General features: G+C 38.4%; 1 protein-coding gene across 5 annotated transcripts in view; it reads right to left on the bottom strand.

Annotated features, from left to right (window-relative positions):
- Nucleotides 1-18426, bottom strand: part of PHTF1 (putative homeodomain transcription factor 1) — a 70749-nt gene extending 52323 nt beyond the window's left edge. For 4 of the 5 annotated variants that reach the window (XM_055584693.1, XM_055584696.1, XM_055584695.1 and 1 more), the window contains exons 1-3: nucleotides 17934-18426; nucleotides 17549-17623; nucleotides 16889-16945 (exon numbers count right to left, since the gene is read on the bottom strand). In XM_055584693.1, the coding sequence (XP_055440668.1) occupies nucleotides 16889-16945; nucleotides 17549-17593 (102 nt within the window). In that variant the 5' untranslated portion in view covers nucleotides 17594-17623; nucleotides 17934-18426. Of the gene's footprint in view, nucleotides 1-16888; nucleotides 16946-17548; nucleotides 17751-17933 lie in introns of all 5 variants that reach the window. The other variant, XM_055584694.1, reaches the window with a different exon arrangement.
- Between the last annotated feature and the right edge of the window lie 2 nt (nucleotides 18427-18428).

Raw genomic sequence — 18428 nt, 5'->3', positions numbered from 1 at the left:
AGGAGTACAACAAGGCTGCATACTGTCACCCTGCTCATTTGACTTCTATGCAGAGTACACCACGCGAAATGCCAGGCTGGATAATTCACAAGCTGGAAGCAAGACTGACAGGAGAAATATCAACAATCTCAGATATGCAGCTGATACCACTCTAATGGCAGAAAGCAAAGAGGAACTAAAGAGCCTCTTGATGAAAGTGAAAGAGGAGAGTGAAAAGGCTGGCTTAAAACTCAACATTCAAAAAACTAAGATCATGGCATCTGGTCCCATCACTTCACGGCAAACAGATGGGGAAAAAGTGGGAACAGTGTCAGATTTTATCTTCTTGGGCTCCAAAATCACTGCGGACAGTGACTGCAGCCACAAAATAAAAGATGCTTGAAAGAAAAGCTGTAACAAAGCTAGACAGCATATTAAAAAGCAGAGACATCACTTTGCAGACAAAGGCCCATATAGTCAAAGCTATGGTTTTTCCAGTAGCCTTGTATGGGTGTGAGAGTTGGACCATATAGAAGGCTAAGCACTGAAGGATTGATGTTTTCAATTGTGGTGCTGGAAAAGACTCTTGCAAGTCCCTTGGACTGCAAGATCAAACTAGTCAATCCAAAAGAAAATCAACCCTGAGTATTCATTGGAAGGACTGATGCTGAAGCTGAAACTCCAATATTTTGGCCACCTGAGGTAAAAAGCTGACACAATGGAAAAGACCCTGAAGCTAGAAGAGATTTGAGGGCAAGAGCGGAAGGGGGTGTCAGAGGATAAGATGGTTGGATGGCATCATCAACTCAATGACATGAGTTTGAGCAAACTCTGGGAAAAGGTGAAGGACAGGGAAGTCTAGCATGCTGCAATCCACGGGGTGCAAAGAGTCAGACACAACTTAGTGACTGAACAACAAAAAGAAGAGGACAAAAGTCATTACGAAATTGATGACCAGGGCTTCCTTGGTAGTCTAGTGGTTTAGACTTCACTTCCAATGCAGGGGATGTGGGTTCGATCCCTGGTTGGGAAGCTAAGATCCCACATGCTTCACTGTTGATGTTCAGTCGCTCAGTCATATCCCACTCTTTGCGACCCCATGGACTGCAGCACCCTGGGAGAAATATCAATAACCTCAGATATGCAGATGACATTACCCCAGTGCCAGAAAGCGAAGAAAACTAAAGAGCCTCTTGATGAGGGTGAAGGAGGAGAGTGAAAAAGCTGGCTTAAAACTCAACATTCAAAGAACTAAGATAATGGCATCTGATACCATCACTTCATGGCAAACAGATGGGGAAAAATAGAAACACTGACAGACTATTTTCTTGGGCTCCAAAATTGCATGTTTCAGGGTCCAAAAAAAAGTAATTGATGCCCACTGTTCTTGAGTCAGATTAGAAAGTCACTACTTTCATATGTGATTGTGCTGAGGAAGAATAAAAAACACTTATGCCATGCTTTTGTTTCAGGATCTGTCAGCTTGATCCTACACATTCTATAGTATGTATATGAAGAAGCAACATTTGCCAGGCACTATTCTAAGCACTTTACATAAACTTCAAAACCATATCTCTTATGTCTCCTGTATTGGCAGGTGGGTTCTTTACCACTAGCACCCCTTGGGAAGCCCCTATTACATAAACTTATATTAATTTAATTCACTTAGTCCTCACAACTGTCCTGTGAGACAGGGGGCTTTATTATCTTCACTTTATAGATGAGGAAAAGCGAGGCACTGAGACTAACACGTCCATTCTCTCTAATAACCACTACACATCCTGCCCCTCATGATACAGTACAAAATGCATTCCTAATCAATGCAGGAAGAGATCCGCAAGCCTCTGAAAGGTTCAATGGGACTAAACCTTGGGAGCTGTGAGTGAATGTCCCTCTTGGCCACAACCTCAGAGCCCAGGAAACAATCACAGGAGGAAACTAGATGTCCTTGCACTAGCTTCTACAGCAGTGGTCTGGAAATTTTCTGCAGAACCGAGGTACAGCTGTATTTAGCCCACTGAATTGTTTGTACCCCAAAGAGCAGTGTACTGTCATCAAAGCTCAGAACCACCTGACCAATGTAGTTCCTACTTCTAGGCAGAGGAACTAAAGCACTTAAATACTGATGCAGTACCACTGGACTCCATATTTAACACTGAATAAATGACAAGTGAACCCTGCTACACAACTCTCTCAGTGTGCTGAAACGTTCGCTTTACTGCCACTGATTCTATACTACTGTATAGTAGTCAGGCACAAAGAGGGAAGTCATCTGGTTTACAATAGATGATGAACAACAAAACAACAATTACTAGGCAAGTACAGCATAATAGGAATATGTGTGAAGGACACCTAACTCAGATTTAAGAAGGCAAAGAAAGATTTCTAAAAGAAGATAATACCCAACCCAAGACTTGGAAGGGTGTATAAAAATTTGCAAAGAAAGGACATGAGCTGTAGCAAAAAGGGAAATTAAGTATATGAAGGCTTCCCTGGTGGCTCAGTGGTAAAGCCGCCACCTGCCAACGCAGGAGACCAGGGTTTGATTCCTGGTCCGGGAAGATCCCACATGCCGCCGGGCAACTTAGCCTGTGCATCACAACTATAAAGCCTGTGCTCTAGAGCCCAGGAGCCACAACTACTGAGCCCATGTGCCCTCCTAGAGCCCGTGCTCCACAAGAGAAGCCGTTGTAACAAGAAGCCTGCACGTCACCACTACAGAGTAGCCCCTGCTCACTGCAACTTCGGAGAAAAGCCCTTGCAGCAACACAGAACCAGCACAGTCAAAAATAAATAAATAAAATTACTTAACAAGATAGCATGACAAAAACTAAATAAAGGAGATGGAAAGAGTGAACATCAACATTTTAGGAATCAGTGAACTAAAATGGACAGGAATGGGCAAATTTAATTCAGATGACCATTATATCTACTACTGTGAGCAAGAATCCCATAGAATGAATGGAATAGCCCTCACTGTCAACGAAAGAGTCCAAAATGCGGTACTTAGGTGCGATCTCCAAAACAACAGAATTATCTTGGTGTGTTTCCAAGGCAAACTGTTCACCATCACACAGACAATAAGTCTATACCCCAAGCATTTATGCCGAAGATATGAAGTTAAATGGTTCTATGAAGACATACAATAAAAAGATGTCCTTTTTATCATAGGGGATTGGAATGCCAAAGTAGGAAGTCAAGAGATACTTAGGGGAGTAACAAGGCAAGTTTGGCCTTGAAGTACAAAACGAACCAGTGCCAAGGCTAATAGAGTTTTGCCAAGAGAATACACTGGTCATAGCAAACACCCTTTTCCAACAACATAAGAGACGACTCTACACATAAACATCACCAGACAGTCAATATCAAAATCAGACTGATCATATTCTTTGCAGTCAAACATGAAGAAGCTCTAAATACTCAGCAAAAACAAGACCTGGAGCTGACTGTAGGATGATCATGAGCTCCTTATTGCCAAATTCAGACTTAAATTGAAGAAACTAGGGAAAATCACCAGGCCATTCAGATATGACCTAAATCAAATCCCTTATGATTATACAGTGGAAGTGACAAATCAATTCAAGCAATTAGATCTGATAGACAGACTGCATGAAGAACTATGGGTGAAGGTTCATAACACTGTACAGGAGGTGGTGATCAAAAACATCCCCAAGAAAAAGAAATGCAACAAGGCAAAGTGGTTGTTTAAGGAGGGCTTTCAAATAGCTGAGAAAAGAAGAGAAGCAAAAAGGCAAACAAGAAAGGGAAAGATACACCCAACTGAATGTAGAGTTCCAAAGAATAGCAAGGAGAGATAAGAAAACCTTCTTAAGTGAACAATGCAAAGAAATAGAGGGAAACAATATAATGGGAAAGACTAGAGATCTCTTCAGGAAAATTGGAGATACCAAGGGAACATTTCATGCAAAGATGGGCACAATAAAGGACAGAAATGGCAAGGACCTAACAGAAACAGAAGAGATTAAGAAGAGATGGCAAGAATACACAGAAGAACTATACAAAAAAGGTCATAATGACCCAGATAACCATGATGGTGTGGTCACTCACCTAGAGTCTGACATCCTGGAATGTGAAGACAAGTGGGCCTCAGGAAACATTACTACAAACAAAGCTAGTGGAGGTGATGGAATTCCAGCTGAGCTATTTCCAATCCTAAAAGATGATGCTATTAAAGGCTGTACTCAATATGCCAGCAAATTTGGAAAACTCAGCAGTGGCCAAGTGCTGGAAAAGGTCATTTGCATTCCAATCCCAAAGAAGGGCAGTGCCAAAGAACATACAAACTACAGTACAGCTGCGCTCATTTCACATGCTAGTATGGTTATGCTCAAAATCATTCAACCTAGGCTGCACCAGTGTATGAACCAAGAATTTACAGATGTACAAGCTGGATTTAGAAAAGGCAGAGGAACCAGAGTTCAAATTGCCAACATTTATTGGATCATAGGGAAATCAGGGAATTCAGAAAAACATCTACTTCTGCTTCATTGACTACACAAAAGCCTTTGACTGTGTGGATCACAACGAACTGTGGAAAATTCTTAAAGAGATGAGAATAACAAACCACGTTATCTGTCTCCTGAAAAACCTGTATGCAGGTGAAGAAGCAACAGTTAGAACTGGACATGGAACAATGGACTGGTTTAAAATTAGGAAAGGAGTATATCAGGCTGTATATTGTCACCTTGCTTATTTAACTTCTATGCAAAGTATATCATGCAAAATGCTGGGCTGGAAGAATCACAAGCTGGAATCAAGATTGCCAGGAGAAATATCAATAACCTCAGATACAAAGATTATACCACTACCATGCTAATGTCATGTCAACTAGATGAAGCCTCCATAAAAACCTCAATAGTCTGTACAGAGTTCAGACAGCTTCCAGGTTAGCGAACATACACACCAGTAGGGTAACATACCCCAAACTCCACAGAGACAGAAGCTCCTATGCTCAGGACTCTCCCAGACCTCACCCTAAGTATCCCTTCATCTAGCTATTCATCTGTACCCTTTATCATATTATTTAATAAACTGATAGTTGTTTGAGGAAGTGTTTCCCTGAGTTGTGTGAACCACCCTAGGTAATTAATCAAACCAGAAGAGAAGGTTACGGGAACCCCTGACTTGTAGCCAAAATGGACAGAAGTTGGGGGTAACCTAGGACCTACTTCTTGCAGTTGGCATCCCAAGTGGGACAGGAGCCATCCTGTGGGACCAGGGCCTTTACCTGTAGGAGCTGACACTATTTCCAGGCACACAGTGTCACAACTGGGTTGAATTGCAGGACACCCAGCTGGCGTCACCGAGAATTGCCTGGTGTGGGGAAAAAACTTCCATACATTTGGTGACCAGAAGTGGCGTTTTGCGTGAATAAGGGAGACTCACAAGAGAAACACAGGAAGCAGACTGAATTGAATTTCTCTAAATTTATTTCTGAAATTTCATAATAATGCTGATTACTCAAAAGATCCTTTTGACCTGTAAATGTGTTTATTTCAGTCCTGGGAAGTTTTTACAATATTATTTGATAATTACTTCTCCGCCTCCTATTTCTTTCTCCTGGAACACATACTAGTTGGATGTTAGGCTTCCTACATGAACTGTACTCATTTTTTAATATTCTTTTTCCCTATTCTTTCATACTATTTTTCTGGGAAATGGCCTCAAGTTTATCTTCCAACTTTTCTACTGAATTTATTTTTGTTACTTTTATTTTCTGGTGCTCTTTTTCATTTACAGACTTAAAAAAAAAATAGTATCCAGTACTTTAAATATATTAATTGTATCTTTAAAAATAGTATTCTTAAAATTCCTGATCACTTTTTAAAATCTCTATCTTTTTTTAGGTCTCAGATATTTGAGCATTTTCAATTATCCATTCACACTTAAGAGCAAGGCACTATCATGCTGAACACCCATTCAGTGCGCAGTGGAGGAGGGGCAAGGGAGGCTCTTGTTGAACAGTGGCCTCACTGTAGAGGGTAGCCAGACATTTCACTTCCAATATCTTTAAGCCTTTTCAGTCAGCTTGTGCAAAAAGAAATTCCAGTCTTCTGTTTAGAGATTATAAACCTGGCCACCAGCCTTTTACTTGATCTCCTTTACTAGTCCATTATTTCACCTCATTTTCATTTGTGTATGGTATTCCGGAATCTGGAACTTCTCTGGTTCAGCCTCTCCATAAAGCAATCTTCTGTCAATGGAAGATAAGGGTGGCTATGAGGTTGTGGAGAATGAGGAGGATCTGAGGATAGGTCTATTGCTCCTAATACATATGCTCAAACACTTCTACTTTCAGTTCTATAATACCTTACACCTGCAGATAGACCTGGTGCATCCAATTCCTGAGTCTTTCAGAAATTAAATACAGGGACTTTCTTCTCTTAACTTTTAAACTGAACAATAGTTGATGTATAATATTATATAAGTTACAGATATACAATATAATGATTCACAATTTTTAAAGGCTATACTCCATTTATAGTTATTTTAAAATATTTGCTATATTCTTCGGGTTGTACAGTATATCCTTGCAGCTGATTTTATAGATAATTGTTTGCACCTCTTAATTCCCTACTACCATATTGTGCCTCTCTTCTTCCCTCTCCCCACTAGTAACCACTAAACACAGGTGTTCTAAAACAGCAAGTTTAAACTTACATTTCTTTCAGTTCTTGAGGGCTGATTTTTTTCTTATTTATTATAATTTTAGAGGCGTTTCAGAAGAAACCAGATAGAGATTAATGTACATAGTCAACTGTCATCTTTAATGAGGAGTCTTATCTGTCATGTATCCACCATTCCCACTCAAGAAATAAAATGTTACAAATACAGCTGAAATCACCTCTGTGTTTATGCTTAGCTATTTAAAATTTTCTAGGTGTAAAATCATATTTTCAAATACTGATTTTTTTATATCCCAAAATTAATTAGAAAAATGAAGGAAAAGTTTAAAATATTTTAAAAGCAAAGATAACAGTAATTAGAATGTTTTGCTAATCTTAACAAATATCTCAGACAGCATGTTAAGTAGTAATAGAGACCACTCTTGTTTTACTCTTTTGGTGGGGGAGGAGAACCAAGTTGAGCTTCATCACTGAAAATAATCTTAGATTTAATATATTCTCTTAATTAAAAATTTTAGAAGACAAATTTCATTGGAAATATATAGATGAATTTCTTGTGTACTACATTATTATCTCTCCTGTTTTTTTTCTATTGGTGTGATTTAAGAAAATAGCCATATTGAGGTATAATTAATACTGTGCAAAACTCATTCATCTTCAGGTGTAGTTTTAGTAATAACCTGGTAGATTTCTGGTAAATTGAGAGAGTTGTGCAACCATTATCATGTTCAAATTTTAGAACATTTCCATCACCTGAAAATAAGAATGGCAATAAATCTGTATTTCTATTCCCCAGCAACAGGCAAACACATATCTGCTTTCTACTTCTACAGATTTGCCTTTTCAGAAATTTCATGCAAACTGAATCACAGAATATAGTCTTTTGTGTCTGGCCCCTTTTACGTACATAACATTTTTGAGGTTCATCATGTTGTAGCATGTATCAACAATTTTTATTGCTGAGTCATATTCCATTGTATGGATATAATACATTTATTTATCTACTCACAAGTTGATAGACATTTGGACTTTTTTCTAGTTTTTCGGTAATTAGGACTAGTATTGCTATGAATATTTAAATACGTTCCTATGTTTTTATTTATCTTGCATAGGTACTATATGGAAATGTTGGGTCATATGAGAAGTATGTATTTAAATTTTTAAGAAACCATCAAACTAATTTCCACTTTCCATTCCCACCAGCAGTGTACGATAATTCTAGTTCCTCCATGTCCTGGCCAACATCTGGTAAGGTTAGTCTTTTTAATTTTAGTCATTGTAACAGGTGAAGTGAACAATGCAAAGAAATAGAGGAACACAATAGAATGGGAAAGACTAGAGGTCCCTTCAAGAAAATGATAGATTCCAAGGGAACCTTTCATGCAAAGATGGACACAACAAAGGACAGAAACGGTATGGACCTAACAGAAGCAGAAGGTATTAAGAAGTGGCAAGAATACACAGAAGAACTGTACAAAAAAGGTTTTAATGGCCCATATAACCACGATGGTGTTATCAGTCACCTAGAGCCAGACATCCAACTGGGCCTTAGTAAGCATTACTATGAACAAAGCTACTGGAGGTGATGGGATTTCAGCTGAGCTATTTCAAATCCTAAAAGATGATGCTGTTAAAGTGCTGCAATTCAACGTGCCAGCAAATTTGCAAAACTCAGCCTTGGCCACAAGACTGGAAAAGGTCAGTTTTCGTTCCAATTCCAAAGAAGGGCAATGGCAAAGAATGTTCAAAATACCACACAATTGCACTCATTTCACATGCTAGCAAAGTAATGTTCAAAATTCATCAAGCTAGGCTTTGACAGTACCTGAACCAAGAACTTCCAGATATACAAGCTGGATTTAGAAAAGGCAGAGGAATCAGAGATCAAATTGCCAACAACCGTCAGATCACAGAAAAAGAAAGGGAACTCCAGAAAAACATCTACTTCTGCTTCATTGGCTATGCTAAAGCCCTTGACTGTGTGAATCACGACAAACTGTGGAAAATTCTTAAGGAGGTGGGAATACCAGACCACCTTACCTGACTCCTGAGAAACCTGTATGCAGGTCAGGAAGCAACAGTTAGAACCAGACATGGAACAATGAACTGATTCAATATTGGGAAAGGAGTACATCAAGGCTGTATATTGTCACCCTGCTTATTTAACTTACATGCAGAGTACATCGTGTGAAATGTGGGGTTGGATGAAGCACAAGCTGGAATCAAGATTGCCAGAAGTATCAATAACCTCAGATATACAGATGACACCACGCTAATGGCAGAAAGCAAAAAGGAACTAAAGAGCCCCTTGATGAAGGTGAAAGAGGAGGGTGCAAAAGCTGGCTTTAAAGTCAACATTCAAAAAGTAAGATCATGGCATCCAGTCCCATCACTTCATGGCAAATAGATGGGGAAACAGTGACAGGCTTTATTTTCTTGGGCTCCAAAATCACTGTGGACGGTGACTGAAGCCATGAAATTAAGACCTTTGCTCCTTGGAAGAAAAGTTATGGCAAACCTAAACAGCATATTAAAAAGCAAAGATACCACTTTGCCAACAAAGGTCAATAGTCAAAGCTATGGTTTTTCCAATAGTCATGTATGGATGTGAGAGGTGGACCATAAAGAAGGCTGAATGACAAAGAATTGATGCTTTAGAACTGTGGTGCTGGAGAAGACTCTTGAGAGTCCCTGGGATAGTAAGGAGATCAAACCAGCCAATCCTAAAGGAAATCAGTCCTGAATGTTCATTGGAAGGACTGATGCTAAAGCTCTAATCCTTTGGCCACCTGATGCGAAGAGCCGACTTGTCAGAAAAGACCCTGAGGCTAGGAGAGATGAGGGTAGGAAGAGAAGGGGGTGACAGAGGATGAGATGGTTGGATGGCATCATCGACTCAATGGACATGACTTTGAGCAAACTCTGGATGATAGTGAAGGACAGGGAAGCCTGGCATGCTGCAATCCATAGGGTGGCAAAGAGTCGGACATAACTGAGCGATTGAACACAGCAAACAGGTGTATAATAGCATCTCGCTGTGGTTTTAATTCATACTTCGCTAGTAACGTTGAGCATCTTTGGACAGGCCCAATCATTTCAGCTATTGTCTTTAGTGATATATCTATTCAAATCTTCTGCCCATTGTTAAACTGGGTTTTTTGTCTTCTGAGTTGTAGGGGTTATGTATCATAGGTACAAATGCTCCACATATTAATAAGTGTACGATTTGAAAATATTTTCTCACAGTCTATGGCTTGCTTTTTCTTTTTTTAAAATGGGATTTTGAAGAAAGGTTTTAATTTTTGATGAAGCCAAATTTATCAAATTTTTTTCTTTCATAGCCGTTTTTCTAAGAAATCTTTGCCTATCTTAAGGTAAGAACGATCTTCTATGTTTTCTTTTACAAAACCTCAGTCTTTCAGTTCTTACCTTTAAGCCCACGATCCTTTTTAATTAATTTTTGTATACACTGTGAGGTAAGAATTAAAAGTTTATTTTTACATATGTGGATATCCAATTGTACCAGCACCATTTGTTGACAAGACTATCATTTCTCGTTGAATTGTTTTGGCATCTTTGTCAAACTCAATTTATCAAAACTGTAAGGATTTATTTCTAGATTTTCTATTCTGTTCCACTGACCTATTACTCATGTCAATACTATACTATCTGAATTACTTACAGCTTTACAGTAAATCTTGGATCCAGTGAAGTGAAAGTTGCTCAGTCATGTCCAACTCTTTGCGACCCCATGGACTAGAGAGTCCATGGAATTCTCCAGGTCAGAATACTGAAGTGAGCAGCCTTTCCCTTCTCCAGGGGATCTTCCCAACCCAGGGATCAAACCCAGGTCTCCAGCATTGCAGGCAGATTCTTTACCAGCTGAACCACAAGGGAAGCCCTTGGGATGCAGTAAGCCTTCAAATTCTGTTCTTCTTCAAGTTATCCTGAATGTTCTAGGTCTTTTGCCTTCCTGATCAACCTCAGAATTAGCTTATCAATTTTTACCAAAAGAAAAAGAAGACTGCTGGAATTTTAAAGGGATTATAATGAATCTATAGATATTAATATATTTAGAGGATTGCCATCTTAACAATGTTAGGCCTTTCACATCCCAAACTGAAATATTACTCCATTTCTTCAGATCTTTAATTTTTCTTAGCAATGTTCTGTAGTTTTCAGTGTACAGGTCTTATATATGCTATGTTAAACTTACTCTTAAGCATTTTACTATTTTTGATACTACTGTGAATAAACTGTTTTCTTAATTTCATTTTTGGAACACTCATTGCTAGTATACAGAGATACAAATAATTTTTGTATATTGATTTTAAATCTAGAGGCCTTGCTAAACTCATTTATTGTTAGTAATGTCAGGATTTTCTAAATAGGGGTTCAAGTCATCATGAATAAAGGCAATTTTCATTTTCTTTTGCATCTCAGTGCCTTTCACTTCTTTTCCTTGCTTTACTGCACAGGCTAGAATCCCTAGTACAATGTTAAATCGATGTTAAGAGCAGACATCTTGCTTTGTTCCTGATTTCAGAGACAAAACACTCCCTAACTATAGTGGGTTTTTTATAGACATCCTTTGACAGACTGAAAAAATTACTTACTGTTTCATCAATAATAGGCACTGAATTTTGTCAAATGTTTTTAGTCTCTACTAAAAAGATCATGTGGTTTTATCCTTTATTCCATTAATATGGTATATTATATCATCTTCAAATTTTAAACTAATGACACATTTCTCAGATATCCCACTTGGTCACAGTAGATAATCCATTTTGTATGTTACTGAATTTGGTTTGCTGATATTTTATTAAAGATTTTTACATTTTTGGGCCAATGTATATGTTTAGGACAAATTTTCTTTTTTTTTTTTTTAAATAAATCAGTATGATAGTTATTAAAAACTCCATATTATGTCTCAGGTAGGACTTTTTTCTTTCAGTTTTATTGAGATATAATTGACATACAACACTGTATTAAGTTTACAGTACAGAGCATAATGATATGACTTATATACATCATGAAGTGATTACCACAATAAATTTAGTGAACATCTACCATCTCATAGGTACAAAATTAAAAAAATAGAAAAAAATTTTTTTCCTTGTGATGCAAACTCTTAGGATTAACTCTGTTAACAACTTTCATATATAACATATAGAAGCACTATTTATGGTTTATCATGTTGTACATTACATTCCTAGTACTAATTTATCTTATAATTGGAAGTTTATATCTTCTGATTGCCTTCATCCAATACCCCTCCCACAACTCCCCACCCCTGGTAATCACATACCTGATCTCTTTTTCTCTAAGTTTGTTTTCGAAATACAATTGACCTAAAACAGTATGTTATACAACATAGTAATTTCATACCTTTATACAGTTCAGGATGTACTGAACTTAAGTCTAATTATCATCTGTCCATGCAAAGATATTACATAATTACTGACTATATTCCTCACACTACATTTCATACAAGTGACTCATTCATTCTGCAACTGGAAGTTTGTACTTCTTAATCTCCCTCACCTATTTCTTTCCCTTTGTAACCCGTCTCTGGCAACACCTGTTTACTCTATCTACATCTATAGCTTTTTTTCTGTTTTATGTTTGTTCATCTATTTTTTAGACCCCACATATTAAGAGAAATCATAGAGTTTTTGTCTTTCTCTGACTATTTCACTCAGAATCACATCCTCTCGGCCATTCATGTTGTCACAAACAGCAAGATTTCATTCTTATATGACTCAGTAATATTCCATTGTATATAGATACGACATCTTTATCCATCCCTCTGTTGTGAGCACTTATGTTGCTTCCGTATCTTGGCTATTGTAAACAAAGCTACTATGAACATGGAGTGCATGTATCTTTTCTAATTGTTTTTGTTTCCTTCAGATAAACAGCCAACAGCAGAATTGCTAGGCCACATGGTTGTTCTATTTCTAAGGAATCTTCATACTGTTTTCCATAGTGGCTGCACTAATTTACATTTCCACCAACAGTGCAAAAAGGTTCCCTTTTCTCCATATCTTCACCAACAACTGTAATTTACTGTCTTTTTGATAATAGCCCTTCTGCCATGTGAGGTGATATTTCGCTGTGGTTTAGATTTGCATTTCCCTTATGGTTAATATGCTGAACATCTTTTCATGTGCCTGTTGATCATCTGTATGTCTTCTTTGGAAAATGTCTATTCAGATCCCCTGTCCATTTTTTAATAGGTTGTTTCTTTTTTTGATGTTGCCTGGTATGAATTTTTTGTGTATTTGGATAAACCATTTGTAAATATCTTCTCCTATTCAATAGGTGGTCTTTTCATTTTATTGATAGTTTCCTTTACTGTGCAGAAGTCTTTTAGTTTGTTGTAGCCCTGTTTATTTTTGGTTTATTTCCCTTGACTGAAAATATATATCCAAAAAAATATTACTATGACCAATGTACAGCCTATGTTTTCTTTTGGAAGTTTTATAGTTTCAGGTCTTACATTCAAGTTTTAAATCTATTTTGAATTCATTTTTGTGCATCATGTGAGAGAACAGTGCAGCTTGAGTCTTTACATGTAGTTTTTCAGCTTTCCCATTTATTGAAGAGACTGTCCTTCCCTCATTGTATATTCTTGCCTTCTCTGTTGTAGATTAATTGCCCATATAAGTGTAGGTTCATTTCTGGATGTTCTATTTTATTCCACTGATCTATTTGTCTATGTTTATGCCAATATCATACTGTTTGGATTACTGTAGCTTTGTAGTATAGTTACAACAAATTCTCTGGTGCTGTCTTTGTAATCAGGGTAATACTGGTCTCCTAAAATGAGTTGGGAAGCACACTTTCTCCTCGGCTTTATGAAAGAATTTGTGTAGGATTCATGTATTTGTTCTTGACCTAATTAACTGTTATTTATCCTTCAGATCTCATTTGACACAACAATTCTTCAGGGAAGGCTTCTCTGACTTCCTTGACTAGGTCCATTTCCCTGTTGTACAGCTTGAAAAGAATAGCTTTCTTTCTTAGCATTTATCACAAAGCAATTTTTATTCATTACTAGGATTAATCTTACTATTGTTTTGTCTCCCACATTACCATAAGCTCCATGAAAAAAAAAAATCGAACGTTTCTGTTCATCATTATACAGACATATCGCCTAGCCTATTGCCTACACATAATAGGTAGCTGCTAACAAATATTGGTTAAATGAAGAATACATAAACATCTGTTTTACTTTTATTTTTTATATTTCTTCCACTTTATTTTGACTTATTTCTGATTCTTTTCATATTAGCTTGAATCATTGTGACTCTTCCTTCCTAATCAATCTAGACATTTTTTTTTGTTAATATAGACATTTAGAGTGATATTATTTCATCAAGCATTGCTTTGGAAGCCCTCTACAAATTTTGTTATAACTACATTTTTATTTCTATCCTCCAAAAAAACAGATATGATGTGCCTCCTCTACTCAAAACCATACCATTTTTTTCATTTTCTATAATATAGTGTCTGAAGTTCTTAGAACAGTGAACTCAGCCCCAAACTGACTTACAATCTATCATCTCATTTACATATCTTATACTCCAACCAGATTGGGCTACTTATTCTTCCCTTATACAACTGTTATACTTCTGTTTGTAAATACTTTTTCTCCTCAAAATCAGCACCTAGCAAAATGCTTTAAAGACAGTAGCTCAATAAATGTTTGTAGTACAGTGCCTACCACTTTGCATGATCCAAGTTGATTTTTTAAATTTATGTTTTTTATAACTTTGAATTATATTTTTATTATATAATTTCTAATTATATTGTCATCTGATGTTATTTTTTGTTTTCAAATTTTTTCCTTTTTCTTTGTTTTCAAAAATCATTACATTTGTGTAATCTGTTTTAAATTGCATTAAATACTTCTTCATAACCTACACTTTTGTCAGTTTTCATCTAAGACTTAAACATACTTAAAAACTTGGCTTTTCTCCTACCACCACTAGATTGTGAAATTCATGAAGGCAAGAACCATGTGTGTCTTGACTGTATTGTTAGCACCTGGGAGGCCTTGGTACCTTAACTGTAAATTTTAGAGTTCTCTTTAATTTTATTCTTTCCACTGCTAAACTAAGGAGGTGTTAAGATTACCTTATGAGAAAACAATGATTAAAAATATACATAATAGGTTGGCTTTAATCAAACACAGAAATACCAAGTTCCTAGTGTGAATCAAGATGTTCTAAAAAAATGGGATACAAATGCAATTCCTGTCCTTGAGGTCCATGAAAACACACAGGTTAACAAATAACACAGGATACAGTGTACCAAAAGGAGGGTATGTATAAAATGGCATGGAAATAAGAGTTGTGGAAATATTTAAATCAGGTAGAGGAAAGAGGTAGGTAAAGAAATTGGATGACAGGAAGCAAAATCTTTTAAAACATAAATAAACCAAAACCAGTCAAACTACAGGGCTTTTTCAAGATCACAAAGCTAGAGACAGCTCACAAAAGGAGATCCAACCACTAGTACTGGGTGCTTTCCATTATACCAGACTTGCTACCCATACTTTTTGGAGCTCACAAAAGATCAACAGGACAGGATTTGAGAGCTACAATATAAAACTGGGGGATTTATTCATCCTAACCCCATCTCCTATTACTATAAAACATCAGAGACTGTACAAAACTATGAAAAGTTAACCAAGTACCATGTATTTCTAATAACTTCTTAGTTGATTGACTTATAAAAAGAACACGCCCTAAAAGTATTTCAGCTGAGATTTAAATGTTCCAGCCCAACCAATCTGACTTGGAGATAAACAGAACCAACTATTAAGTTGTACTGGGCTTCCCAGGTGGTGCTAATGGTAAAGAACCTGCCTGCCAATGCAGGAGACCTAAGAGGCGTGGGTTTGATCCCTGGGTTGGGAAGATCCCCTGGAGTAGGGTATGGCAACCCACTCCAGTATTCTTGCCTAGAGATTCCCATGGACAGAGGAGCCTGGTGGGCTACAGTTCACAGGGTTGCAAAGAGTCGGACACGACTGAAGCAACATAACACCGAGATATAAATATTTTTTTTAATGTTTTTTTCTTTAAAAAAAAAAAGAAAGGTCCAAAAATAAGAATCTGCCAGCCATTATTCAGTACTTTCCAAGGAGGTAAGACCCTAAATCAGTAGATCTAAATATTAAAGTCAATAGATATTCTTTAAGGGCAGGATGGTCTTTAGGCTGTTCCACATCTCTTAAGACTATGCAATTACATATGGCTACCAAGCAACAATTCCATGACTAATTTGCAACACCCCCCCTCCAACCCCCCAACTCCCGCAACACATATTGATCCCACAGCCCTGGTTTGGGAACATTAGATTATTTAACCCTTCCTTCCCCTATTCCCTGGTGGCTCAGATGGTAAAGCGTCCGTCTACAATGTGGGAGACCTGGGTTCAATCCCTGGGTTGGGAAGTTCCCTGGAGAAGGAAATGGCAACCCACCCCAGTACTCTTGCCTAGAAAATCCCATGGATGGAGGAGCCTGATGTCCATGGGGTCGCAAAGTGTCGGACACAACTGAGCGACTTCACTTGACTTCACTTCACTTCCCCTATTATAAATTAATAAACTGCACCTGAATTACACATCAATTTTGGTTTCTTGGTTAGCATGAAATAACTCCAAGAAACTGCTCAGATCCAAAAGTAGTGTAGAAAAACATTTAAGAACCTGAAATACTTAAGATCATACTCTAAACCAGTAATTGAAAAAGTGATTCAGGTAACAAATGGATTTTATTTGACTTGCAGAGGAAGAAAAAGAGGAAGAGGGAGTGGGAGGGGTGGGGGACGAAAGGCAAGGGTGAAAGAGGAGAGAGGCAAGGAGAAGGAGATGCTCTAAAAAACCTGGACAGTTCATTTTCACAACTTCACCTGAAAACCTTGAAGGTCTAGCAAATTGGCCTTGTATTACCACAACTAACTCTCAATTACCACCAGTTAAAGAGCCATAGTTCATTTATACTGGATATTTGATTTCAAATTAATCACAGACCAACTACTCCTTTCTGTTTCTCTCATATGGAGGCCAAATGTTAATTGTCATTTATCATCCCACTGGTACTGTTGTTTTCCTTATAAACTTCAAAGAACAAAGAATACCTTAGTGGATAAGTGCAGATTTTTTTTTTTTAAGTAAGTACAATCCATTACTTACAACACATTAATGCAGTAAAACAAAGTGGAAAAAAATCAAAGAAATCAATTTACCTTAATCTGAGTCTGTTCGATTGACTTTTCCCATATCTGCTGATCATATGCTCCAATCTGAAATAAGAAGCAGGCTACTTAAATGATGGAAAGGAAATCCTTTTATTTAGGCCAAGTCTCACAAGTCACGAAACTATTTAAAGTGTCTATATGATATCTGGGAAATGTCTGTGCTTTTCTGAGGCTAGGATAAATTATTATTTCCAAGGACTATTTCCTTCAAAATTTCAAACTTAGCTGGAAGCAATGTCCAAAATATTTCAAATTAAATATAAACCTTAAAAGATATTTCCACTTAAGAAAAAATATCAGTAGAAAACTAAATAGAAATAAAAGGCTATGGGCAGCTCATTAAGATTGCTGACACTGTGCAGATAAAAGTTTTATGTCTAAAAAAACAGCCATTTGATGAGAAGCAAACTCTCATAGCCCTGCTGTGACACTGTGAATGTAGTCTGGAGACAGGAGGTTGAAAATCTTATGCGGGGACCTGGAACTGAATTCAAAAGACCTAGTGACCTTGTACTAGGTTTTCTATTTGAGATACCATGTAAGAATACACTGCACTACCAAACTCATTAAAAACTAACATGATAGGTATTCTTTGTGGGAGCTTTCTGCAGGGAGCATGCTTTACAAATAAAGATACACTGATATTACCTTCTTTTGGTACCACGATATAGCATCTCTCTCATTTGAGGCCATCTGTGTCTCCAGCCAGAGAATGGGATTTCACTGAAAACGAAGGAAAACCAGTCCGTGAATCCAGTAGTTTAAAGGTACTTTCCCAGTTTGGACAGAAGTCAAAAAACGCTTCTCTCAGCCTCTCCATAAGCTGCTGACCGTCTCGTTCTCCGGCCGACTGCCAGGAAAAAAACCAAAAACAAAACAAAACAAAAAAACCCTCTGGCGCAGCGGCGACCGGAGCCTCTCGGAGAGATTTTGTGCGGGTGTGTTTAGGGATGCAGGAAAGTAGGAGAGGAGGGGAGGTCGCTGGAGTTGACCCGCACCCTACCTCCGCCTCTCTCCAAGGTCCTGCACTCACCTGGTGACCAATGCCCCGCCGTCCGGCGGCCGGGACCTTCCTTCTCAGTGGCCCCGGCCCGCCCGTGAGGCCGGGGGCGAGGCGGCGGACCCGGCAGGCCGCATCTTCCCCCCGAAGCAGAGACGCCGGCCGGGCCGTTACCATGGAGACCGGGGAGGCCGCCCCAGCCTCGGAGGCAGCCGGCTGCCCAGCGCCCAGACGAGGGCAGTCTGCCGCCAGAGAGCCGGCGCCCTCCAAGCCCGACCTATAGGGTCATCGGACTGACCCTAAAATAACCAAACAATGAACTGAGAAAGGAGGGCGATAAAAAGTGAAGGGGGTATTCGCTAGACTGCCAGTCGCTACGGCAACGGCCGAAGGTTTTGTGCCCGGCCGCAAAAGTCAAGTGCAGAGGTCCCAAGGTCCGGTGGCAGCTGCTTCGGGGCGGCGGGCACGCGTGCTCGCTAGGCCGGGGCGGCGGGCACGCGTGCTCGCTAGGCCGGGCCGGGCCGGGCC

Source organism: Bubalus kerabau, chromosome 6 (assembly GCF_029407905.1).
Source record: "Bubalus kerabau isolate K-KA32 ecotype Philippines breed swamp buffalo chromosome 6, PCC_UOA_SB_1v2, whole genome shotgun sequence".
Classification (NCBI taxonomy): Eukaryota; Metazoa; Chordata; class Mammalia; order Artiodactyla; family Bovidae; genus Bubalus; species Bubalus kerabau.
The sequence above is the reverse complement of the archived record's forward strand: the minus strand, read 5'-3'. Positions and strand labels throughout refer to the sequence as shown.